At 43.0% G+C, this 25493-nt stretch overlaps 3 protein-coding genes across 8 annotated transcripts; 1 reads left to right on the top strand and 2 right to left on the bottom strand.

Annotated features, from left to right (window-relative positions):
• Window positions 1-450: 450 nt before the first annotated feature.
• LOC116768794 (uncharacterized) lies at window positions 451-5598 on the bottom strand. Its single transcript, XM_032659628.2, has 10 exons — window positions 5201-5598; window positions 4815-4984; window positions 4555-4652; window positions 3691-3941; window positions 2112-2226; window positions 1907-2038; window positions 1686-1783; window positions 1203-1442; window positions 870-1080; window positions 451-796 (listed from the first exon to the last, which is right to left on the bottom strand). The coding sequence occupies exons 1-10, from the start codon at window positions 5450-5452 to the stop codon at window positions 669-671; spliced, it is 1695 nt and encodes a 564-aa protein (XP_032515519.2). The 5' UTR covers window positions 5453-5598; the 3' UTR covers window positions 451-668.
• A 178-nt stretch (window positions 5599-5776) lies between these two features.
• Window positions 5777-16681, top strand: LOC116768795 (protein phosphatase 1 regulatory subunit 14B). Of its 6 annotated transcripts, none has more exons than XM_032659631.2 (7): window positions 8311-8791; window positions 13383-13723; window positions 14185-14352; window positions 14951-15076; window positions 15156-15281; window positions 15373-15414; window positions 15495-16681. In XM_032659631.2, the coding sequence occupies exons 3-7, from the start codon at window positions 14218-14220 to the stop codon at window positions 15534-15536; spliced, it is 471 nt and encodes a 156-aa protein (XP_032515522.1). In that variant the 5' UTR covers window positions 8311-8791; window positions 13383-13723; window positions 14185-14217; the 3' UTR covers window positions 15537-16681. The 6 variants fall into 6 exon arrangements, with proteins under 6 accessions (XP_032515520.1, XP_032515522.1, XP_032515521.1 ...); XM_061524785.1 differs by lacking the exon at window positions 8311-8791 and adding an exon at window positions 8925-9243; XM_032659629.2 differs by lacking the exons at window positions 8311-8791; window positions 13383-13723 and adding an exon at window positions 5777-5942.
• Window positions 16682-20623: 3942 nt separating this feature from the next.
• LOC116768609 (serine/threonine-protein kinase grp) lies at window positions 20624-25068 on the bottom strand. Its single transcript, XM_032659363.2, is given in 7 exon segments — window positions 20624-21247; window positions 21908-22095; window positions 22098-22116; window positions 22638-22789; window positions 22862-23257; window positions 24450-24617; window positions 24934-25068. Coding segments are annotated over 6 exon segments (1392 nt in total). The 5' UTR covers window positions 24521-24617; window positions 24934-25068; the 3' UTR covers window positions 20624-20681.
• Window positions 25069-25493: the final 425 nt, after the last annotated feature.

Raw genomic sequence — 25493 nt, 5'->3', positions numbered from 1 at the left:
TTTATATAACTGTTAAAAGCTTTTCTTATAAGTCATTTATTAATGAAAACATCTTTGACCTTAATTCATTTTTACCAATTTCAAAAAAAAATATAATTTCGGCCGTACCATAAACATAAGTGAGGTCCCACAGATAACAGCACACTAATATGCTTCTAAAGAATCGATTGCCCGCCGTTACTTCATTTAGTAAACGTCTTCAGTTAGTAAAACAAGCGGACGGACAGTTAAATAACTATCTCGAGCATCCCCTGCCGCTAATACATACATTCAATGTTTTACATTCCATCAACTAAAATAAAATACTTATGACTTAATATCACCACACTCCGTCATATCAGGGATTTTAAATTTTTCAACAAACGGATGTCGTCCTTGTGAAGAAGAGACGATCCTGTCTGTCGGCGAGGCGAGTTGTACCATCACCTACAGCCGACCGTTTCTTATACATGAAACAGGTAAGAAAATGAAATGGCACAGCTCGATGGACTCACTGTTTGACAAAATAGCAACACAAGTTTATATTCAATTTAAATATGAAAATGTTATTCAAAATGAACACTCAACGTCGTCGGCTGCAATATATTCTTAGTGAATTAATATTAACGTATATAACGAAAGTCTACAGCTGCGATCCCAGCTCCCCGACCTCCCCAGGCCTCGAGCCGCTACAGGTACATGCCGTTGACGAGGTAATCGGCGTCCAGCGCCAGGCGCGGGTGAGAGCGGCGGCGGCGGCGGGAGGCTCGCGCGCGGCACACGGCCAGGCCCGCCAGGCAGGCCGTCATCAGCGAGCCTGGAACACAGGGGAGGGGGTGAGGGGGAGCGGCCAGAGGGCGGTGAGGGAAGTTGCTGGGGAGGCGCTGTACCGAGAACCAGCAGCAGCACGGCGGCGGGAGGGTGCTCGCTGAGACCGTCGTGCTCGTCGTTGGCCCAGCGCGTGCGAGCCTGCAGTGCGGCGGGCTCCCTCGCGACCCCCGCACTCCCGCCGCCCCCCGCGGCCCTCGCAGCCTCCGCGCCGCTCGGAGCCGGGACGCGGCCAGCTACTACATTTTGATGTTCGTTGTTTAAATCCACCTCCTATAAAATATATATTTCTTGCTCATTATAGCTGACATTTTATTTTATCCCGTTTCGTATTATTCTAGAGTGAATGTACAACGTGTCGACCCGACCGGAGGAGTTGCGGAGTCAGCGATCACCTTTTCTTTTAGAAGCTTCTTCTTCGTCGTGTTTTCTAAGACTATAGGCCTGTTCTCCTCTCTCAGGTCGAGCGTGGAGGGGGGCAGACGGCGCGGCGGAGGCTCGCTCGGGAAATCCAATGCGTTTTTGTTCCTTATCTCGAAGCCTTTTTTGGGTCCGTCCCGTAGCGTCTGCTGTTGACTCGAATATATCATGGGCATTTCCGGCATAGTTTTAGAAGATAAATACATTTGTACGTCCTGAAAAGGAAAAAAAACAATGGATTAAATAAATACTTCAGTGTCCGCATTAGACACAGATTTCATTCGGGTAATGACACAAAATCTTTCTTGAAATCATGAAAGGAACGCTTTCCGCTTGTGGACTTGATATTAGTGACATCAGAATATCACGCTGTCTATACAGTACTGTGTACAAGGAGCAATGAGTTGTCTCGAGCCAAATTATATTGTTTTGTATGTGTGTAGTCATCAATAACTGACGGTCTCTGGCCGCGACACGGGCCAAGCTCGTCGGGGCTCCACGTCGGGCCATTCGCGTCCGTACCCGCCCCACGCGCGCTCCGACTCCATGTCTGAAACTAAAACATTTAATTTCAACTAATATTTGCCTGTCCAAGTGCTACATTCCTTTTACTGTGTCTGTAAGGACCAGAAATGGCCAATGACACAACTAAAAAGAACAAGAAATTAATTGTGTGTACCCGGAGCCGTCAGCTGCGGAGTCCAGGGCCGGCGCGGCCAGGCGGGAGGCAGCGCCGGGTCGAAGGAGCTCTCTTGGAGCAGTCCGCCTTTGTGACTGAAGATGTGCGATCCGCCCGCTCCGGCCGCCCCGCCTGCCAGCACATGATATGTTTGTTTGCAATTCTCGAATACAAAATAATATCGTGTACTCGGCCCGCTCCTTACCCCCCGCGTATCGATGCGGCTGAGCCTGCGCCAGTCGCCTCGGCCAGGACTCCGCTCCGTCGAGCAAGTCGCCCTCTGCCGGCACGACCCCCGTGAACCGGTTGTCTGATAGAGCCTGCACGTGTGTATTACTTTATTACCTCTCAACTTTTGCAACAAAAAGTGACTAAAGGTGACCTCATCTTCTAAGTCCGGTGTAATGGTACGAAAAGATTTTGGTAAAAAAAGACCCAGAGTAATTTCGTTCCCCGAATACTTTATAAAGCTTTAAGCTTTTCTTTTATTAAGTTATGAATGTACTGAATGTGTCTGATGAATTAGTACGAGGATTACCATCAGATCAAAGAGTTCAAGGAGTCGAGCTGGAGTCAGCGAGACCTTCCAAGGAACTGAGTTAGGGAGTGTGGAATAAGAGGCGTGACTGTGAGTGATGCTTGTTACTCGTGTTAAATGTCCGGTGAAGGATATGGATACTTGGTAGTCGTAGTATCGAACTGTCTATCACGTCCATTCAGCAAAGGAAGAAATCAGGGGGACGGCGCTCGAAAAATATTGGTCCAATAGTTGCATATCAACGATCGTTTACTAATATTTTCTACTTCCGCACTTAAAGTAGTTTTTAAAACTATAAGCATTGAAATTTACTATAATATCTTAAATATGCTTAAATTTTGCTATTTCTTTAATACGACCGAGAATCATCTCTAAAAAAAAATTGCCAAATCAGTTTTCTTGAAAATTTTAAAATTATTTTGTCTTTAAAAATTTGTAGAAATATATAAGGTGTTTTATATTTATTAAACTTGAAAGGAAACGTGGAACGTACGACACAAATCAGGAAACGAGGAAACTTGTGTATCCTTGCGATTTCCGATGTGAATGAGAACTTTCTTCATTACAAGAACTGTTCTGAAACATGATCAGCGCACAGCTGCGAACAAGTGGAGGGAGCCAGTGGACGGAGAGGATCGTCCTCAAAACATGACATTTAAATTGATGGTGATACGTTGTCGCGAAACTGTCTAGTGTGACCGAAGAGAAGTGTTCCTCACCCGTCTGATAAATGTTAAGTGTGAAGTCACGTGAAGAAGAATCGCGTGTTTAAAAAGTGATCTAACTCATTATAATTTTCAGAATAACGAAGCGATCGCTTGACATCATGCTTGATGTCAATTCATCTATATTTAATTTGATCTGGAAAACGATATTTCAACCTTTAAATTATATTTACTGAGGTAAATATTTGTAAACGTCATTATAAATATTTATTTGAATATTATAGATCTGAAATCTGAATTACTATTGTTTCGTTATAAACGAATGTCGATACTTTTTTTAAACAAAATAAATATTATCTAGCATGAGATAATAAATGAACACCAATACGTTTATTTAAATAAAATTGTAAATTACATAAAAACTAGCAGTGACTGTCGAGAAAAATAAAGCAAAGGTCGGTTTTGGGTCTGAGACAGTTCACAGGAACTGTTGAGGTTTGTCCTGATTCAGTCACCGAGTAGGTTCCAGCAGTTATAGAGCCGGTCCGCGTGTAAAGGTCTAACTAAGATTAGTCTGCTACCTGTGTGAGGGGCGGCGGCGGCGGTCTGCTGACGACCGAGGCTAAGGTCGTGGAGGGCGGCGAGAGCGGCATACGCGGAGCGGGCGGCAGGGGAGACGCCGGCGGTGACGGAGGCGGAGGTGACGTAGGACAGTCCAGCTCGGGCGCCTCGTCACTGCCGTCCGCGCACTGCGGCACGCCGTCGCAGGCGTTGTACACGGCGATACACTCGCCGCCGCGACGACACTCGAACTGGTAGCGACTGCAGGGTCCTTCCAGAGACACACACAACGAGCTTTACTTTACTTTCAACGTTGGACAATGGTCATGTATGGAGAGTCGAACTGACGGCCATCACTTTCCGTTCGGGGTGCGAGTGGTTAATATATGCGGAGCGTGAAAAAAGTTGATGTGGAGCGACGTCAATAATGAGACCCAGCGCCGGAGTCGGAGCGACCTCTCATACAAGTGACAGGGACGTAAAGACATTATAACATATCACAGTCATATCGTTGGTCTTAACATTTTTGTCGGAAATTTTCTGTTAAACAATAAAACAAATAATATGAACCTACACCGAGAAGCAGCAACGGGTCAGGACAAACTCATTCATATAATTTTGGGAATTCTACTCAGCATAAGGCAAAGCGACGTGATTAAAAACTTGAGGTCGGAAACAAATGTCCGATCATATTAATAAAGAATGCGATATCCGAACAGAACGTGCTGGAGGTTCTCGTGGGGTTTGGTCCGGATTTTAACATTATTTAAAGATTTTTTACAAACAAAATTTATCCAAGACATATTTTCCTTATATATGAGATTAAAAAATTTCTTCGAGAGTTTTAGGTATAGAAATTAAAAATATCTATACTAAATATTAACTAGCTGTGGGCGACTGGGGCGGCTGGGGCGGCTGGGGCGGCGGAGGCTCCGTCCTGCGCGCCGCCAGGGTCGTGGTCAGTGTCGTGCTGGTGGGGTTCCTGGAAACAGTCACATACGAACGTCATCTCTGAGTGATGCTCACAGGCCACACAGTGTCTTATAATTTGGTAAGAAAATATGTAATTCACTATTTGAGCTCAGACTAAGCTAGTCAGTTTTATTGATATGCTTCGAGACTGAGTGAATCAAAGCAGACAGACCGTAAGTTGGCCAGTTCTCTCTCGTGCGTTGCGAGTCGCTCACTGTCCTGAAGCTCGGCGAGGCGGCGGCTGATGGCCAGCACGCCGCTGCTGAAGTTCCCGTGAGCCGTGAACTTACAGCGGAAGTCCTCGGGCGGGCCGCAGCTGAACAGGTAGCAGCTGCCAGGACTCTGAAATTTACAAACTATATAATTGACATACTCTTACTATGTGCATACGTATTTAATTTGTATCGGACCCATAATGCTTAAATATATTTTGTCCCTATAATTTCAGGTAAAACACTTCCCTCACTTAACATCGAAATTATATGCAGATATTTAATCTTTTTTTCTTTTTTTATTTTTATTAACCTTACGATGTATTTATGGTAACCGTCAGCCGACCTTCTCTTCGAAGACGAAGACGTCACAGGAGTCTGTCTCACAGCAGAGCCGCAGACACTCGGACCGCGCGCCCACGTCGAGCTCGGAGAGATACCTCGCCCCCATCTCCCGGGACTCCTCCGTGCGAATGATCTTATCTCGCTGGACGTCGAAACGCGCGACGCACGAGCCGGGGTCCAGTTCCCGGGAGCACGCGGCCCCCACCACCAGCCACCACACCCAGGCCCGTGTACCCATCACAATCACTGTCATGTAACTGGTCTCTTCCCTACACTGGTATCCACACAGACATTTGATACTTTTGACACTATCTCTGATGCTTTGTATGTTCTGTGATCGATAAAAGCGCGCATGCGGACTGACTCGCGACACAGCGACACAGCGCGGGCGGAGGGAACGCTCACAGTGTGATAACAAGCGGGCCTACCGACGATGTGGTCGTGTCACTTCTTTCACAGTTGACACTTTCCACTTATCGACCGTCTTCTATTATAGTTGAACTTATATCTTGGATTCAAATTGTTTTGAAAATTGAATTTCATGTAAGAATTATAGCGAAAAATAAATAGTATCAGGACTTTCCCGGGATAGTGTCATTAACCGAGCGGGCGGCGGCAGTCAGTGCGAGGTGTCCGGGCGCGTCTCCGAGGCTGCTCTGAGACTCAGAGACTCCTGGCTCCTCGTCAGTGCCTACCAGCTCGCCGCTCGTCCTATGTCGCTGTTCTTCAAGTTCAGGAGTGGTGTGAGTACTGACCCCTTCCCTCCTCCCCTGTGTGCATGCACGCGTTCCAACTTTATTATATTAATTGCGATGACGTGATTTCATTATCTCATAGATCATTTAGTGTCGTGGTGAAATCAATTTTATCGATATCATAAGCCAACCCTAGTGACTCCTTACAGTAACCTCTGTTCTGTTTGCAAGTCATATCATGAGTGGTCTCTTCACACAGTTTGGTCGACGTGATCTCTGCTCATATGTTTAGAGCCATGTTGGTATTTTCGCAAGTGGAAATGTGACTATATAGTATTATTGTTCTTTCGTTACTTTCGTTACAGTAGAATATAAGAAAATAGCCATTAGATGGATTTATAAGAGATTGATGAGCTTTATTGTATACGATGACATGGCCTTGTCCTTACAGGGACACTATTGATCATACTTTTTTCAAATAATATTATTTTTATAATTTTTTAACAGTTTAACTACAAATGGATACCCGTGATTTAACTCTTCTGTGTAGTTTATTTCTTAATAACAATTAATTCTTCGATAGTGATAAATGTGATAGCATTATAATTTTGTTCCGAGAATCTGTTTTTAATTCGTACTAAGTACTTCTAGTAAGAATTCAAGATAATATCTAAAACTGGAGAAGGAACCCTGCAGTGTCCTCGTGTCGTGTTGTGTGGGAGCTCCCTCACTAGCTCGCTACCACACATATTATATGTAAGCGTTTCAGTGCTACAGGAGCCGGTTTATTTCAGTATTCCGGTTATGCTGCAGATACAAACACGCCGATGATATGCTAGACGAGGCATTCTGTTTAGTATTAGTATATATATTGTGTTATGTATGTGACAACTAACAGTCGACGGTGGACGCTACACGGGGCACACTCTACACGGCCAGTACGAAGGCATAATATTGAGTTTTCATCTTTAATGATTTATTGAAATCATGTTCGAACCTTTTATATGTAATGTGTTATATTCGTAAAGCCAGAGTCTGGGTCTTGAATCAAGAAAGCAGTCATCAATCTCGAGGTACACAAAATCATAATAAGGTAGCAGGTGCTTGTACGTGTGCTGTCTGTCACCAAAATAGTTTCTAACTTTTACTATTATGAATAATATTTGATGTCGTACATCCGGTTGTCATGATAATTTTCTGTTTGACCAATAAATTAAAATTTAAGGACTTTTTACTCGATGCAATCGTAAAATACACGCCAGCAATATTAAGACTCGGACACATATAGGTTTCCTGACTTTCTTCCTTTAAAGAAACTTTCCTAGAGAAAACTTAGAGCAAATGATTTTGTTTTATAGTAACTGAGCTTTCCTGTCACATACTTAGCTTATGAATATTAATTATGTTTAGATGAATCAGTTTACGAACCGTGTTCTAGTGGGTTTAGGAATACCTGAAGTCAGAACATAATGAGATCTAAGATTTTCGCGAGTATTCATTTAAATAAAACTAGTATTATTTAAATGAAGTCAGAACAACTGAGGCAAGGAAGTCTCTTCTTCTGTTATAGTGATGCGAGGCTCTACAGAGTCTACAGTCAGCCACACTTGTTTGTCTATAGTCTCTACTATCTATAATTAAAACCGTCAAATCTTCAACTAGAAACTTTACAATGACGCAATTCATGTAACAAAATCTAAGCTCAATTTATAAGTACCAAAAATAATTATACTGGACAATACTAACTACTTACATGTAAATAAAAATATTTATGAGACTGTTTGTCAGATAATATCAATTCGTTTTTTGAAAATCTATCATACAATTTTCTTTACGAATTGTTCAATCAAATCCTAAGTTGCGGCAAACGCGCATCAAAAAAACGAATCAACTCATTAATATAACGCGAGAGTAAGATTCATTAGGAAACCGAACCGAAACGTTACTGGGACGATTGTATCAGTCGCGATGAGAAACGAGTCTCCTGACTGAACAGAAAACAACGAAATGTCAATTGTCTGCCGCGGTTCCGGTACTCACTTACACTAATTAGTAGCAAAATAAAAAAACAAATATGATCAGAATCGGCATATACTTGTATTTTTCTTTTACTGTTTCTTTTAAAGTCTGTGATGTGTAATCCGTATCTGCAAGTTTCTAACGTTCATGTGTGTCCGTGTCTGTAGTCCAGACCTTCGTATCTCAGTATCCAGTAATGTCATATCTGTATCTATTCCGATCCGTTCTGATATTCTCGTAACATCTGTGTCGTTCGTACATTTCTATCATAAGACCCGCGACTCCGCTCCGCTACCTAATGTTAGTGATCTTTTCATATATCGTTGTCGAACGGAACTTTAAACCTTTCAAATAGCGAGTGAAAACAAACAAAATATATGATGTGTATGTCTAGCCGGTCAACGACCTCGTCTACGTGTCTTCAGCTGCCTGCATCCTCGTCTCTCCGCGACCGGTCAGTCCTTGTGCTCCTCGCAGGCTCGCGCGATCTCGGTCCGTCACCTCTCCTGCGACTCACTCCGGGACCCGGCGGCGTCGTGCGCAAAGCTCACCCGTCCTCATGCTCCCCCTACCACCTCCCCTCCGTCCGTAGTTCCACACCCCTCACCCCTCACCTCTCACTGCTCACCCCTCCCCTCCCTCCTCAGTTCTCAGTCGTCGTCTCGTGTTCTGTGATCGGTGGTGTGTCATCAGTGTTGCTCCGCGAGCGAGTGAGCCGCGCGTGTGTCGCTACGAGTCGGAAACAGTGTTGAGTGCCGAGTGTCGAGTGCATCAATTGTCTCAATAACAGTTGTGTTATTGTTCTGAGAGTGCCTCGAGTGAGGAGCGAGGTCGGGCGAGCGGCCGGCTGGGGGGCAGTGACCCCCGACACGACATCGGTACGACACGACCGAACTCACGACTGACGTTGCTGTGACGTTCGTGGGGCCACACACGCACACACACACACACACATACACACAGACCAACAGCATCACGATACGGTCATCTATGATCTAAATTCTAACATTATAATAATAACCGATAGAGTTCAAGTAGCGCCACTGCATCAACGCAGCCGCCGGTTCCTATTATGACAGCGGGCCGCGTCTTCGGCTCGTGGTGGTGTTAATAAGCTTCTCTTTTAAACGTAAATTTAAAGTTCTAAGGTGAATCTTGTATCATCGTCGTGATCGTTACGTGTCGCAGCTTCCTCGACTCGACCGCCGAGTTTACCGGATGATGAAACTGAAGCGTCTCTAATTAACGACGAGAGTTACGTTTGAGCGTGAGCGAAGTGTAACAAAACTAAAGTATATAAATCCCCGTGTTGTGAAATGTAATATTATCAGTGAGTACCAAGATATTATAAATTACACAACGAACGAGACACTAGATAATAATGAAAAACCAACGACCGCCGGCCGGACCGCGTCACTCTTCAGCATGCGGCCGTCACGCGTCACGCGTTACGCCTAATACTAATATTTATCGTGATTTAAAATATTAGGCTATCCAAATTAAATTATTAAATGTATTTACGACTCTTTAAGTCGTCATAAATGTTATATAACGTTTAAAATTGATCCTTCCGTCCTCTCTGGAGCTTCTTTAAAAAAAAAACGTGTTTCATATCCCGCATATAAATATTTTTTTAACATATTTCATTATTCCCTTATGGTTTATTTCCGTAACCTTCGGATACACCTTTTGATGACGACGTTACGTAATTTAATATATCAATTATGACATAAGTTATAACTTGACAATGAATGCGCGGTCCGGTCTACGAGGTCCCGTCTCCTCCGAGCTGTGTCGGAGCGGGCGAGGATATGGGTTTGTAATAAGACAGTAACTGATGTGCCAGTTACTAAATCAGTTACAATATGCACCATTACGTCATGTAAATCTTTAGTTACCTTATTAAATCATCAAATGTTCTCGAATATATTTTCTTAGAATGTTTTGTTATTTGTAATGGATCGCGTGACCTGACTCGCTGGACTCATAGGACGTTATTTCTTGCGTGATGATGCGACTCCCAGCTCAAGAGACCCGGGAGTGGATTTGGACCTGGATCACTTCAGTGCCTCATTATATTGGATTAAACATAAAGCTGGGAAACCCCTAAAAGATTTCAGTGTCGCGACGATATCGATCTACGTCCGCGAAGAATTAATAAGACAGTGCGGACTGCTGGCTGGAGGTTCTGTTACCGTTCCAATTAATAATCGTGAGAGTGGCAAGAACTCTCAGAACATGCGCATGTGCCTGCCAGTGATACTCTGTACCAGATTCCTGCCTTATAATTCCTGTGTAATGTTTTTGTTAATGGCCACGTCTCACATCCACTTCGGAACACTCAGCCATGTGTTCTTTTTTAACCTCCTTCCAGCGTTATCTTTCACCGTCTAATGCGATCCACCTTCCACTGTCTCGGGACAGCCTGCATTGTGTCTTATTATATCTCTAACATCCTTTCACACTTGTATGATACTTTCAAAAGCGTATCTTTACATATCTTTGACTATGTAAGGTCAAACACTAGGTTCCGTTTTTTATACGAAACGACGAAATTATTGTCGTTTAAACATATTTTATAATAAAAAAATTATGAAATAATGAATTCCTCGGACCTTCGCCTCGTTCACCTCACGCTGCTTCCGACCACACTCTTATATGTTGATTGCGGACGATGTGACTTTTGTTTAGTTCAAATGATAACAATCACTTCTACTAACATTTGGTTCAGGGAGCATTGTTCTCGTCAAAAATACACGACGCGTTATAAAATTATATTGTAACTTATTGAGACTGGTGGCTTTCATACGATACACTCTACACTCTACAGTCTACACTATACAGACACAATGTTGCACAATGTATTGATATTTCCACTCACTCACTAATATTATAATTATTTGGTATTTCTTATTAAGACATGCTTTCAAAAATAAAGACAGCTTCGGCTAGGATGAGATGGCGAGTGAGAGGAGAGGGGTGATTTCGTCGATGCCATAAGATGCTTAGGCGAGACAACAAAGATGATACTTAACTACCATGTTCGAAGATTTATCAATGAAATACTGGATCTGTCCCTTATGTATTGTGACGATACGAACTTGTGCCCACTTCCTGTCTTTTTACATCTACGAGTAGTGTCGACGAATTTTCAACCACAGATTACATTCATAATTAATAAGGATTGTCACATCACTAAATATATTATTGCTTTGTTGTAGTCACTTGCGGATTAATGTTTCGTGTCCTACGCAAGTCCCAGGCAGTTTTTAGTTTAAGTATCGTTTATTTATATTTAGTTAAAGGAATTTTTATTTTGTTATTTTCCTTTCAATGTGGCGGTCGAGCGGTGTTCTTACCTCCATTGTTTCGTCTCCTTTAGTGATGCTTAACTCTTGAACCGGCTCACCTGAATAAAGGGCATCTTAGCTCGTCCCCAACATAAACAAAGTGACATTTACATCCAAGTGTATTTTATCAAGAAGTATTCATAGAAATTAAAAAATGATGGTGAACTGCAGCTGATAAAGGTATAGAAGATATTAAATGTTCTTTTCGTGTTAAATGTAACATTGATTACAAGACAAATTTACGATTCGTTATAATAACTAGAAAAAACAATTGTAATGTAGCTGTCAAAAGCATTAAAGAGACATCAAGCGATTTAAAATGATTTCTTACACCAAATATGTATTTATACATAATGTTTCTGACATCCTCTCCTCTCTACGAGTCTACAGAATATTACAATTCATCATAGTATTGCTTTTTCCTTCTTTCTTCGTTCATTCTTTTACCTTTCTTCTAGCAGAAGTAAAATTTGAGATGTTAATGTGTTAAAGGACACGAAGACGTCTTAATGTTAAGCGTCAGAGTCAACAAAACCACACAGACGAAACAATACGTCCACAGCCGACACGGCCTCAGCTGTGACAAACATTCACAACACTCTTACCTGCTCATTCATTAACATACACTTGACTCCGACATCTAAACTATAAAATAACTATTTGTTTCAACCTCATATGCCAGATGACGACGTCTATACTAGTAGCTGCATCCAAGACTTTGTTATTGATGGGGTGATCGATATCAATGGTCACATTTCTTCCGCTCCTTCTTTTAAAAGTATTTTCAATCTTTTTCTTCAACTTTCGGTTCGTGTGTTTGTTTTCGACCGAATCTAATAGATCTCAACGTACACTCTGTTGCACACCCTACCGTACACCGCACACAGTGACACCGTACACTTCACCTCTACACTTAATTTTACATCATTGGTTCTTTATCTGTTCATTGATTGTACTTCAAGATTTGTCTTTTATGTTGTATGTAATGAGTTACTAACAACTCTATTATACGACATTCAATCTCAAACAAGAACGAACAAGAAAAAATTAAACTGAACTTCCGCTTACGTTAAATACGTTCTTCATCTTTTCTTTAATTTATATATATATACTAGTTTTTGCCCGCGACTTCGTCCGCGTAAATTTCACAATTAGTAATATATAGCTTTTACCCGTTACTTCGTCCGCATTGGCTAGTTTTTTTGTATAGTAGTATGAAAAAACCTGAGCTGTACTTTTTTGTACGTATGTTTGAATTGTGCCGAGATGGGATGAGGCCACACTAAGTGTGATTGTCATAGGTTAGGTTAGGTTAATACATTTTAATAAGAAGATAGGTTACTGCAATACATTTTTATATACGATGTTTTTTGTTTTTCCTTCCTTGGCCAGAAAAGTAATTTTTCCCATGGGAATGCGTTGTTTTCCTGCGGTCAAAAGTAACTCATGTCCTTTCTTAAGTCTCAAACTATCTCCTTACCAAATTTCATTTAAATCTGTTCAGTAGTTCAGGCGTAAAAGCGATCGGCCCACCCGAATTTTCCCATGGGAATGCGTCATTTTCCCGGGCTAAAAAGTAGCCTATGTCCTTTCTCGTTTATCAAAATATCTCCATACCAAATTTCATGCAAATTGTTTCAGTAGTTTAGGCGTGATTGAGTAACAGACAGACAGAGTTACTTTCGCATTTATAATATTAGTATGGATAAGTATAAATGTGAAAACTGTATATATATATATTATTTTTTTAAGCTGACTATGTGTTGTAATTATCGATACAGTCTTCACATTTATACCACCCGTCTCAGCATCGTGGGTGCATGATCCGACGTAGAATAAAGATTTCATAAGATACAATTACTTCCTTCTAAACTGTCACTAGCGTCTTATCACATACCCCCCTCTTCCCTCCTCCTCCTCCTCCTCCTCCCCTGATAATCCATTTTAGCAAGCGATAGTGAGCGGTATCATATCAAATATAAACATATCACAGTGTAACGCAAAACATTAAACAGTAGACAAATAAGATAAAGCGCGCAAGTATCTAATAGCACTACCACGTATTAATAGTTAACAAATAACAAACCCAAAGAAGCACATTTTACTCGCTCTTTTACAGAGACAGGAGCGACGGGCCCCGGAATATTATAAAGAATGCAAGAAACCACTGAACTCACTATAAAAATAATAATTCTACCATCAAGTTTACTGTAGAGCGTTTCCTCTCTTCAAGTCATCTCAAGAAATAAATCTAGGAGCGACCTTAGTACAGTATTTACTATGAGTTTATTGTTCGCATGACCAGACGCTTTAAAGTTCTCACGGCAACCGCTCGGTTATACATGTGTAATGTGGAGAATGTTGATGTGATATGTTTATTGAGGACAGAGGAGCGGAACGGAGCGGAGTTTTGTCAACACCATACTCCATGGCCTTCCTTCATCTCGAAGTAACAAAGACGTGAGTTGACACTCGAGGTGTTCAATATTAGATTGACATAAAGCGCGCCATACGAGCGAGTTCAAAGGTCACTTGGCAGCTTCGTACAGAGAAACTGCAGAAACAACGCTCCCAGAATCATTGAAAGTATTTCATGTTAATTCACTTCGAGGACGAGTTCTGTGCCGTTCAGTTAAACGATCAGCCTGATCAGTCTGAAGTGTTTACATCTCTTGTTACTCGCTTTACTCAGGTCTCTTCATAAACATATCATTTCCTTTGACTCTTAATATTTAATTTTTTACTAATATAGAGTTATTAATTGAAATATTCTACGAATCGTTTCATTTCTCACTTTGGCTAAGATATTTTTACTATGAAAATCTCAATCACAATCCAAAACATTTTTACATATGATGGACCTGTCGTATGTAAGTGATGCTGTTCTTTATGTTGAAATTTTTTGTTTTTTTGGTCTCCAGAGTCGCAGCAGCAGCAGTAGGAGCGGCGGCGGCATGGAGTGCGGCGTGGCGGCACCGGGAGGATTCTCGCGGCCGCACCCCTCACACCCTCAACACCCGGCACTTTCTCCCACCGAACGCTCGCCGGCTAAAGCTGGACTTCACGTTAACTTTAGTGACAAGGGCGAGGTTCGATAGTAACAATTACGATTGATGAATTTTAAATACAACTCTAAAAGTTTATGTAATATGTATTACGGAAAAACAATTTTTATAGGAAAAATTTATACAAAGTCACTTCATATAAATTTATTGTATAATCAAGTCTCCGCCATAACTCACAAGGCTGGTGCCTGTGAGTATCGTTCCCGGAGTCCTATAAACAAATTTGATTTGGTTCAACATAAATATGATTGATAGGCTGCCAACAAATCTTGTACGGGGTTCATACAAATCATGCCGTATGTAAGGCTAAACCAGAAACAAAATAACAACTCATTTGGCACAGACGACTCACTGATTTACGAGAAATGTAACTTCTTTGTATGAACAAGACATCAACCTGTGTGCCGAGTCCAAACGGAAATGAGCAGCTCCGACCCGACTACGGTCTGTGAGGAGGCGAGCATTGGAACCGTCACGCTACACGCCCCTCGGCTACTGTAGCGAGTGACGAGACCTGACACTGCTCGGGTTCACAGTTAACGGGATGAGAGCTGACTTCCGATAAACGATTCTAGAAAAATAATAACATTTCAAAATATTACAAATTGTAACTCGGTTTCAGGTGAAGGAGCGACGGGAGAAGTTTTTAACAGCGAAATATGGAAGTCACCAGATGGCCCTGATACGTAAGAGACTAGCTGTTGAAATGTGGCTTTACGACGAGCTGCAAAAGCTTTATGAAGTCCCGGTGAGTAGGAGAGGGGTCCATGTGAGGGGTGGAGTCGGCTCCTGGCCGAGGACGTGACGTGGACCCGGTGTGTTTACAGAGCGAGGCGGCGGCGGGAGGGGGAGCGGGGGCGGCTACAGGAGCGGGAGCGAGCACGGAGGTGGAGGTTGATATCGACGAGCTGCTGGACATGGACAGCGATGACATCCGCCGCAGACATCTCACGGTGAGGCTCAGGCCACTAGCCACTCTCAGTAGAGACGTACCTCTGACGTACCCACTGCACACGTGCACTGACTCTATCACCTATTTTACAGACGTTACTGGCTGAAGCTAAGAAACCTCAAAAAGATGTTCATGTAAGGGTTCCTCTTGTACTGGTTATGTATTCACTGTGAACACGTCCGAGCAGACTTATGTGATGGGATGTTTTTTACAGAAATTCATTAATGAGTTATTAGAGAAGGCCAAAACCCTGTAAAGTAGCCAAGGGAAGACGAGCTCGCGGAGAGCGGAGGCCGAAGGGCGGCCGAACCTTCCAGTGACCGAGGTCCGTGGTGGGGTGGACGTGTCGCGAGCGCTAGTCGAATTACATATTAAGAATTATTTAATGAAATAACTTTTAAAATACCGTTCGCAATATGGTTCATTACAAAGTTTTTAAACCGCGTCCTTGCTTTACCCTGTATTATATATGTATAATATTATTTAATCAGCACGAAGTCGACATATCCTCTCACGAGATAACATATTCATACTCAGTACAAACTCCTACTTCCCTCGGATCTAAGTTCTAACAATGAGACGCTCATCTCCAGTGCAACCACCGCTCTGTGTATATCGGCCTAATTATAATACTTGTCCATAGTCCCCGGCAGGGGGCAGCAGGCACTTACCGTACTATACAGTGGGTTCGAGTCGTCTTCTGCTTCCTCTACCACACATGTTTTTTCCCTCCTTATATGTGTTATGTATGAAGCGGGGACTTTAGTCGGGTCTATTAAATAATGGCTGCCGTAGTCTTGTCCTCGCGCGGCAACGTAACCTTGCTACCATATCCCTATATATGAAAGTAACATAAGGTTATGTTATATTTCGTTCAATAGAAATACCTTTCTTTGGGAAAGGAGAATAAGTTTGTAATATTATATGAACTGTAAGATATAACTGGTGTAGTCTCGTTTTACATTTTTACCAATAGACTTAATTCAATCCGTAGCTCTTATTTGTATTTTGTACTAAGCGATGGCACATTTTAGTTTAGACTTTAGTTCGATATACATTCATCGTCTGTTTTATGAATGGAATTAAAAATCTTCTGTCAACCGATTATGTACATTTTGTTATACTAATTTATTAAACGATGTTTGTATAATATCTCTAAGACGCTTGCGGCGGCAACGTTAATGTATAAATAGTATTCGATTAAACGGTAAGTAAGCAAGTAATAATAGTGAAGGCGGGCCGAGGGTCCGGGAGCCGTCTCCGCTCCGAGGACTTCTCGTTCTCTGACCCGCTTCAATATTTTCGTGTACTCATTACATTAGAAGTTTGCGACTTAGATCCTAGTCTGGATATTGCTGTCGAGTGATAGAATTTTGTAATAAATTTATTTAATATTATAAACTTTTTTATTTATTAATTAAGAAAAATAAGACACCTTTTAGCTATAGTTTTATTTGTGAGTTCTTCGTTAATACTAATATTAGAACTAGTTTAATGACATCATATCGCGGGATAGGCTTGTTAGCAATAGGGAAATCGAAACATGCTCTTCACACATATATTGAATTGGCTCAATCATATAACCTTTAGGTATACCTTGTATAGTAACTGAAAGCAGTATCTATCGTTACAATGTCACCTCCATTTTTCTCTCTCTTTCACAAGGTGACCACACCATACTAAAAATTTACAAAGTAATTCAATAGCTAAAGTAAAGAAAATGAAACTCTGCGTAAACCTTAAAAGATAACCGTTCGCAACCGTTCCTCCCGAGGCGGCGCGGCGGAACTTGGGAGACCATCTCGATGTTGTTTATCAGTACATTGGATAACAGACTGAGTCTGCCAGTTACTAAATTAACAAGCGAGTCACATAACCTTGATATAATGATTATTTTGTAAGTGACACACTCTGTTCCTGTTGTTTCCAGAAATATGAGGAAAAGGCTTTATCTTAATGTTAGGCGGCGCTTCAGTCCGCTGTGTTAAAAATAACATTAACATTCCATCGGTATCGTTGTTACATTTACTGTAGTATGTTGTCATTATTGAAGTGTAATCGAATGGAAATATTTTACTTTTATTTAAATAAACATTTCACGTACAAATAATGAAGTTAAGCGTTTCATTATTGAGCGCTACCAACATTAAGTTCTGAATTTATTTTAATAAGTTAAGAGGAATATATCTAATGAAATTTGTTAAAGTTTTTGTTACACTAAAAAAAGTCTGACTTTTTTTAAAAGCTGCTATATTTCTTCAGTTAATTAAAATAAATCCTGTTACGAAAAAAATTTTCAATTCTCTTCTTTAAAAAAGACACCGTGACTGAGTAAAAACTATAAAAGGAATTAAAACGTTTTTAAACGAAATTAAAAAAACAAGAAGAAAATCAAAATCAAAAAACAAAAAAATAATATGGGTCTGGTATGAAATAACTGAAACACAACCAATGAACTCTGAGCAGCAAATCTCTGATTCCCTTATACAATATACATGGTTCTGTCAGTCGAGTGATCCTATAGTTGACTCACAGTTCTAAGGAAGCTGTCCAAGTGTTCGGAAGGTACAACGAGGTGGTATTCCTGCGGCGGTGATGGTTTGGTGAGGTGTGCCTTATCAAGGACTCGCAAAGCTACATTTTTATGAAAAAGGAGTGATAACTTCAGCCAGAGTGTATCAAAGTACAGTCTTGGACCATGTTGTGAAACCTCTCAACAATAAAATTATTTAAAAATACTGTGGACCTTCCAGAAGGACTCTGCCTCTGGTCGCAATACACAATCCGATGATTGTCTGCAGTGCAAAGAACATTTCATTGAGTCGTGTTTGATACGGAGGTTCTCCTGTTACCACAAAGGTCATCATACCCATCTCAACGAACCGCCGAAGCGAGTTCTGATGCTACTCTGGCACATATCCAACAATTATATCACATCATAACAGTTTTAAAAGGATTTATATTTACTTTAAAGGTCGTAACTAGTTAATGCTCAAAATCGATCTCTTTGAGCGCGGGTCCGGTTACCTCTGATGAAAAGAGATTAGTTTGGCCTACTATACTGGAGTGGGTTCGTCAAAAACAGGCATAAAGTTGCCCCACTTCAAATCCTGATTAAATGAAAGTCAGTACCCCCAAAAAATAATAATAGTATATTTGTAGAGCACAAGAGATATGGACACTGTTTGAGTAACGTCGGCATAAAAATTACGTAGATAGACCTCCAGTAATATAAAGGTTAATATTGACGATTGATGCTATGAACTTGTTTCCCCAGGTTTTTGGTTAGTTATATAATTATTCATGCTATTTTGTTGAGTGTCAAGTTTGGTACAAATACATTGCTGGTGTCCAAAAATAAACTAAACAAAAGACTGCACTCGTTTCTATTAACTTCATTCATACCAAGTGAACCCTTTTTACCTTAATATAAATACCACGAAATAAAACGTCACTCTTGCATTGGTCTTTTTTTGCTATTTGGAAGACCCGACTTCGTCGCTCTAAATATTTAATATCTTTCTATTAAATCTTAATTAAAAATCGTAGAGTACTTCCTAACGGCCTTGAAAGATAATTTGATATGGAAGCTGGAGTCAGAAGACCAAGAGGAACAGTTTTGAAGACATTCTTTCGATATTTTAAACTAGTAGTATTATATAATGAGACGAAACTTCTTAGCATGCAATGGATTCAGCGTGCGGTTATCGGGTCCATCGCGTTCTAGGGAGAAGAGCTTCAACAGTGCCTGAGACTAGCGACTCTAACGCGCGTTAAACACTCGCCTCTACCGTCCAAGCTCCAGTCTCTACCAAACTAAATTTGAAGAATTAATTTATATTAGTTCTAGACAGGACCAAGTCTTCTAGTAGGTTGTAGAGATTGAGCTGTTGTACTTCTCGGTCTCACTTCTACCACGTATAAATCTACGACGAACTTATTCCTAGCGAGTTCATAATACTTATTGACCTTACTAGCATGGTCTTAGGGGATAATTTCCCTTTGCGCTCTGGCTACCAAGAGTAAACAGAGTACCTTACATCCCACCAGCAAATGCTGTTCCATGCTGTTCCAACTGCCTTCTCGCAGATATAGCAAGTTTCTTCGGTACCTTTACCCTATCTCACTAAATTACTTTGATCTGGGAGAGTAATTTCAAACGCATTGAGATAAAATTTTGGTAGTGCTGGCGACCAATCATAAATTAAGATGGGCGATTTTAATACAAATGTTATGCAAAAACCTCGTGTTTCTAACCAAGCGTTCTGCATTTCTAAACTCATTGCATGGATCTCATATTTATCACTCTCGTTTTGCCGAATAAGACTTCAATATATCCTTATCTTGGACATTCTTACTTGATCCTAACCCTACTCTGTTACTTTGTGAAACTCTTTATGAAATTGAGGTCTTGTCTTTGTCTCTTGGGAGTGATATAACGACGTCATGATGGGGAAATCCCCAGGATGAGTCTCCTGGAAATTCTTAGGTATGTCTAGAGCTCCGATCTTTTATAGACTCATCCCAAAACTTAGCTTTGGACGTTACAACCCTGAGGAAAAAGTCTTATAAATACTGATACAAAACAGCTAACTGGGTATCAGAATTTATCAGTTAAAAAAATATTTATAAGGTTGAAAAAATTTTCTGATACAGATTTCTATAAGAATCTATCAGTTATGAGAATTTATGAGACCTTTTGCACAGGGAAGCAACTCACAAACGAAGTGATATTTGAAGCTTCATGTAGTGTTTCCGATCCGAAAACTCCGAGGAGACAGCTTCTGACGGCACTCTCCTCACTTCACTAGCAAAACTAGTGGCTTGTACTGCATCATTTATCCGCGTGACGCCGATACTATTGGTAAAAAAATATAGAATATATTCCATATAGGTATCGTTGGTACTTTTCCTCGACACTAAACCATTCCGAGCCATTTTCGGTCACGAGTAAAATTTAAACACGTTGAACATTAAGGCGGTCGTATGTGTCTCTATGAGCATCGCGGAAGTCTCACATTCGGGTCGATCACTAGCAGGCCGAGACCCCGGGCGTCGTCCGGGTCGCGTCTCGCCGGTCCTTACCTTGGACGAACTCATCTTAATTTCGGATGACATGTCCGTGATAACTTGGACAAGCGGAAAGCCGCAGACTGATGAATCTTCAATGAACGTAATATTACATTTATAATACATCCCTTAATAGTATCATCTTTTTGAAACGCTAGAGTTTGGAAAAGTTTTTAAAGTCGTCCTTTTATAGGATTTAAAAGACGCGTTTTTAAAATAAAAATATGAGTAATTAGATAATGAAGGTGTTTAATAACTTTCAAAGATGACGGCTCAGTAACAAATATTTTATTTTCAATCACAAAATTGTCAGCAAAACCACAGAGGCAGTCTAGGTGTCCATGGGTTCGGCGGAGGGAGCCAGCGCATGCAGCGGCGCCTCCAGCACGGCCGCGTGAAGCGGGGCGGAGGCCGCCAGCGAGTCCAGCGCCGCCCGTAGCTCCAGGAACCGGCGCTTGAAGGCCAGGCCGCAGCCCCGCGAGCGCCGGAACTCCACCACCGACCTCGCCTCGCCCGCGCCTCCCAAGGGCAGCACCCAGGCGCGCAGGCGCACGTCCCCGCCGCACTCCACGGCGAAGATGCGGGGGTGGAGGCGGCGCCACGAGTAGCGGCGCTCGTCCAGGGCGGCGGCCAGCGCACGGAGGGCGGCGGGCTCGTCCACCCGGAGCCACACGCGGGTCATGCGGTGCACGAGGCGCTGCAGTGGCGGCAGCTGGCGGCGGGAGGCGAGGTCGGGCGGCGAGCACGGCAGCAGGTCGTCGGCCTGCGCCGGCTGCGAATGGCTGAGCAGAGCGTCCATGTCGGCGGCGCTGAGCTCCCAGGCGGGGTCCCAGGCGGGGTCGGGGGTTCCGCGCGGGCCGCCCGACGGCTGCGAGCACCACGCCCGCGCCGGACACTCTGCTCCGTCGGACCGTAAACGACTTTCGTTACTCAAACTTTGAACGACGGCGACGACTCAATTTTATTGTCAACAGATTGATGCTGGCTAGAGCCAAACGCCGAACAATTAGTTTGCAATGTATTCAGTTGGAGACTCTGATAGGACTTTCTTTTAACGACTACTCAAAGAGTTACAGGAAAGGTCGTCATCGTGGAAAGTGAATATATTAACACAAAAATATTGATAGTACAAAGTTACTCAGCGGCGCCACCGACAACCTGTGCTTATATAACCATATGAGGGACGACCGGGACTCCGTCCCTGCTCCGGGCTTCCGTGACTATAACATATGTTCCAAACCATAATCCGCCGACAGTTCCGAGGTCATCAGGCTCGTTCTTATTTTCTTGGTCTGGGCGGGTGACTCTTGTATCCGGGGCTTCTCGAGGGTAGATCGAGCACCGACGTAGTGCTTTGGTAATCTAGCTTTATGAGCTTCGCAACACGTCATGGAGCTAAATCGCCAAAGAACAGCGTCGGGCCGCGTCGCCGCCGCCGCCGCCGCCCCCCGGTCCCTCGCCGCCGCCGCGTGCCCGTGCTGAGGCACGAGGCGTCTCTGAGAGCCTCTCCACTCAGAGTCACCTAGTACCTGACACGGCCTCGCGGGCTCCACTCACCGCGAACCGCAAGTCGCTCGTCCCGCGCCGACCAGGGCTCGTCCCTCAGCTCGTCGAGGGTCGCCCGTCGCGCAGGATCACCTCGCAAGACTCGTCTCATCAGCTCCAGGGCTCCAGGTTCCAGTTTTCGCCACGGTCCCGCGGAGGCGTCCCGCGCGCCCAGGCAGCGTAGCGCGGGTCGTCTGCGGCGGCTCGCTCCCATGGCAGCTCTGTAACGGTCGAGCGATGAGCCATCGAGGACGAGAAGAAGGGACGGGGACGGGGGGGCCTGGCGACTCACTCCGGGATGCGGGGGCGGCTCGTAGTGAGTGGCGTGACTCGTAACTTCGGTACCATAACTTTAGGATGCGACGGAGACGCCTACAGCTAGGATACCAAAGAAACGGGACTCGCCCAGACGAGACGACGGACGTGTGGGTTAGTGATAGTGATGCATGCTGTGAAACGAACACGGACAGGGAGCGGCGGGGAGACTACTCCGACGATAATGACATTGATAGGACAGCTTCGGCACTCCGACCGCCCGCGGTTCTCGTTAAAAGAAACGTTCCTCTTGGTATTTAGAAAGGACACACATTCAAATAGAGCCACTCCATACTATATGTAACACGGCGACGGTCTACGGCCGGGGGAGGAGGTGAGGAGAGAGTGGATACGTGGTAAGGGCGACGGGTCGCACGACTCTTAGCGAGGTCACCGGGGAACGCTTCGGATGAGGCGAGGGACTGACCGCCGGCCAGCATGGCGAGCAGCACCAGCGCCGCGGACCACACGTCGGCGGGCGGCGCGCGGTAGGGCCGGGAAGGAGCCTCCAGCACCTCGGGCGCCGCGTACGGCACCGTGCCGCAGACGCGGGACAGCAGGCGCTCGCGGGAACCGTGCCTGCGACACACGGAGCGCGGTCAGCGATCGAGAGGGACAGGGCCGAGCGGGCGGGGTCGGGCTGGCGCTCACCTGAACAGCGTCGCCATGCCGAAGTCTGAAATCTTGAGGTGGTCGTCGGCGTCGAGTAGCAGATTCTCGGGTTTGATGTCACGGTGAGCGACGCCGCGGGAGTGAAGGTAGGCGAGCCCGTCCACCAGCTGCCGCCAATAGCGCCGCGCCGCAACGGACGCCATGCCGACGTCGGGCTCGATGCGGTCGAAAAGCTCCCCGCCCTGGGCATACTCCAGGAACAGGTAGTGCAACCGGCCGTGGCGGCGTTCGCCCAGACAGCGCAGAACGTGCGGGTGGCGGAGCGCGCGGTGCAGGGCGGCCTCTCGTGCGCCACCCTCCGCTCCCTCTCCCTCCGCCCGCACCGCCTTCAGCGCCACGGAGGCTCCGGTCCGCGAGTGTACCAGCAGCCGGACCCTGCACCATGTATCGTGTGTAGAGCGACCGTAACTAGACGGCTCTCGAAGGAACGGATCTCTACGAGTAGTGTATTGTTGTCTACGAGTAGTGTATATATAGTGGCGGTAATTAATTTGTTTCAAAGAAATATAAGTGTGTATATATATATATATATATAAAATTATAGTACATTGCAGTCATAAAAGTATCTGAAGAAGTACCACTATTCAAAGACGCGAGCCGAAATTATAAGAGGTGTAGCAGAAAAACGCGACGCGGTCGCCGTCACCTGAGGCGGCAGTGACCGCCCGGGGTGGATAAACTTTCAAGGATGCGCCTCGTCTCGCTAACATCATACGTTTATTTTTTCATTCCAATTGCACTCGATCTCAAATCTAGTTCCTGCTTCCACGACTCTAACTAATAGAGATCCCACCGCGGACACGAGCGCCGGCGTCTCGGACCACGGTCGCTCATTACACTTACATTCGTTATATATTGCCTATATTTTTTATTATATATATCAAAAAAAAAAATGAATGCACACATAAAACTAAGATAATATAAATGTAATGTTATAGAAACATTGTTTACCAATACAATGTATATCAATGGAAGTTACTGGATGGATCGCTTTATCTAGGTTTTGTTTACTTTTCACATCTAGAGACCTTTTAATGTTATAAAAACTATTCATAGAAAAAAGAAACAACATTTGTAGTCTTGTATGGAGTATCACCTCAAGTGACTGGAGCATAATTTGATGTTTGTTGTTGCCGCTCAAGGTCTACAAATTATAAAAAATGTTAAATAAAAATATAGAGAACTGATTTGTTCCCGAAGTCAAATACAAAATAAATAACCATCTACTATGAAACACTCACAGAAGTTTTATAATAGTTTACCTGATCCATATATTCAGAGATACAGGGATTCACTTATAAGACATTAGAGAACAATTATATATCCCTCTTTGTTAGTTAGGAAAAGGGAACTGCTTTACTACACTAGCAGCGAGTGACCAAGAGGTATGCAATTTATACTGTTAGAAGATATCCATATTTTGCCAATAATTTGTGTAGGAACTGGTTCTGTCTCTTAATTATAATTTTAGAAATTGAAGGGACATGTTAGGTGTTGACATTTACAAAAGATATTGCAATGTAATGGAAATCTTAGCTCAATAAGTAATGAAAACAATAGCACTCACTCTCCATAAGCCCCCTCGCCTAGGACCTGAGCCACTAGCCAGCCTTCGACGAACTCTCCGCCAGCCGCCATGTAGTCTCTCACTGGAAATCCGCTTCGACTGAATAGAGGGCAAGTTATAGAGCGCTGACGCACGGAGTATGACCATCACGACCACGCCGCACATCGCCTACGAGCATCCAAAACTTTTCAAACGTACAGCCGAATTATCATATTTAATGTGTTGAACCGTTTTTAAATTCAGTATAAATTAACCGCATAACTACGAAATTATAAACGTAAATAATCCCCAAAATATTCTAAATGGCGGAAGGCACGTGGAGTTAGCCGAACAAAGCCTGTGCCGAACGCAGCCGTCGGCTACCTCGCCCGATAACGGTAATCGCTAACCGTGAAAAATATGTCAATTCCTCAATTCTGCCATTTATTATTCCTTATTCTAGAAATAATGAACGGTGTTGAATCTCAAATTAAAAATAACTAACCTTACAAATGACTTGTACACCATTTTGCCATTTTTCTTTTACCTTCTCTCAACAATTCGTTCACCAATCGCCAACCAACCAGACCGCGCCATCGGTTCGTAGGAGCTCAATCGGCTTTTTTTTTTTGAACGAATAGATCAATGGCTGCCAACGTTCAGAAATTTACTGATTGATAAGAAAATATTTTATAATATATAGGGATTTTTGTTGTTAACAATTTATGATAATATTATAGAATAACTTATAATAAATTGTTACAATTTTGTAAATTGGCAAATTTTTAGAGATTGGAAACAGCATAGACATAAAAAAAAGATGTATGTGTCACATAATTTTTTTTTATAAAATAACTTTATTTTTATTCCCGTCGAATTTTCAGTAAAAATTTGAAAACGAATCTTGACATTTTCTCAATACATTATTTGTAAAATTAATATGCTACAGAAAATGTATCAGACCGTAACATGAAATTATATATATTATTATTTAAAAAAAACATGTTTGAAGTTGTATTGACAATCCTGTAAAAATGAAATTAATTAATTATCTTATTTGAAAAT

This window comes from Danaus plexippus, chromosome 4, assembly GCF_018135715.1.
Source record: "Danaus plexippus chromosome 4, MEX_DaPlex, whole genome shotgun sequence".
Lineage (NCBI taxonomy): Eukaryota > Metazoa > Arthropoda > Insecta > Lepidoptera > Nymphalidae > Danaus > Danaus plexippus.
The sequence above is the reverse complement of the archived record's forward strand: the minus strand, read 5'-3'. Positions and strand labels throughout refer to the sequence as shown.

What these genes read in the sequence shown, in the direction of transcription:
- LOC116768794 (XM_032659628.2), bottom strand. Translation starts at nt 5,452, where the DNA reads ATGACAGTGATTGTGATGGGTACACGGGCCTGGGTGTGGTGGCTGGTG. An exon ending in TCTTCGTCTTCGAAGAGAAG is followed by an intron (nt 4,985 to 5,200) that starts GTCGGCTGACGG and finishes TGTAAATTTCAG; the next exon opens with AGTCCTGGCAGCTGCTACCT. An exon ending in GCCGCATCGATACGCGGGGG is followed by an intron (nt 2,039 to 2,111) that starts GTAAGGAGCGGG and finishes ATGTGCTGGCAG; the next exon opens with GCGGGGCGGCCGGAGCGGGC.
- LOC116768795 (XM_061524777.1), top strand. Translation starts at nt 13,857, where the DNA reads ATGTTAATTCACTTCGAGGACGAGTTCTGTGCCGTTCAGTTAAACGAT. An exon ending in ACTTTAGTGACAAGGGCGAG is followed by an intron (nt 14,353 to 14,950) that starts GTTCGATAGTAA and finishes ACTCGGTTTCAG; the next exon opens with GTGAAGGAGCGACGGGAGAA. An exon ending in TCCGCCGCAGACATCTCACG is followed by an intron (nt 15,282 to 15,372) that starts GTGAGGCTCAGG and finishes CCTATTTTACAG; the next exon opens with ACGTTACTGGCTGAAGCTAA.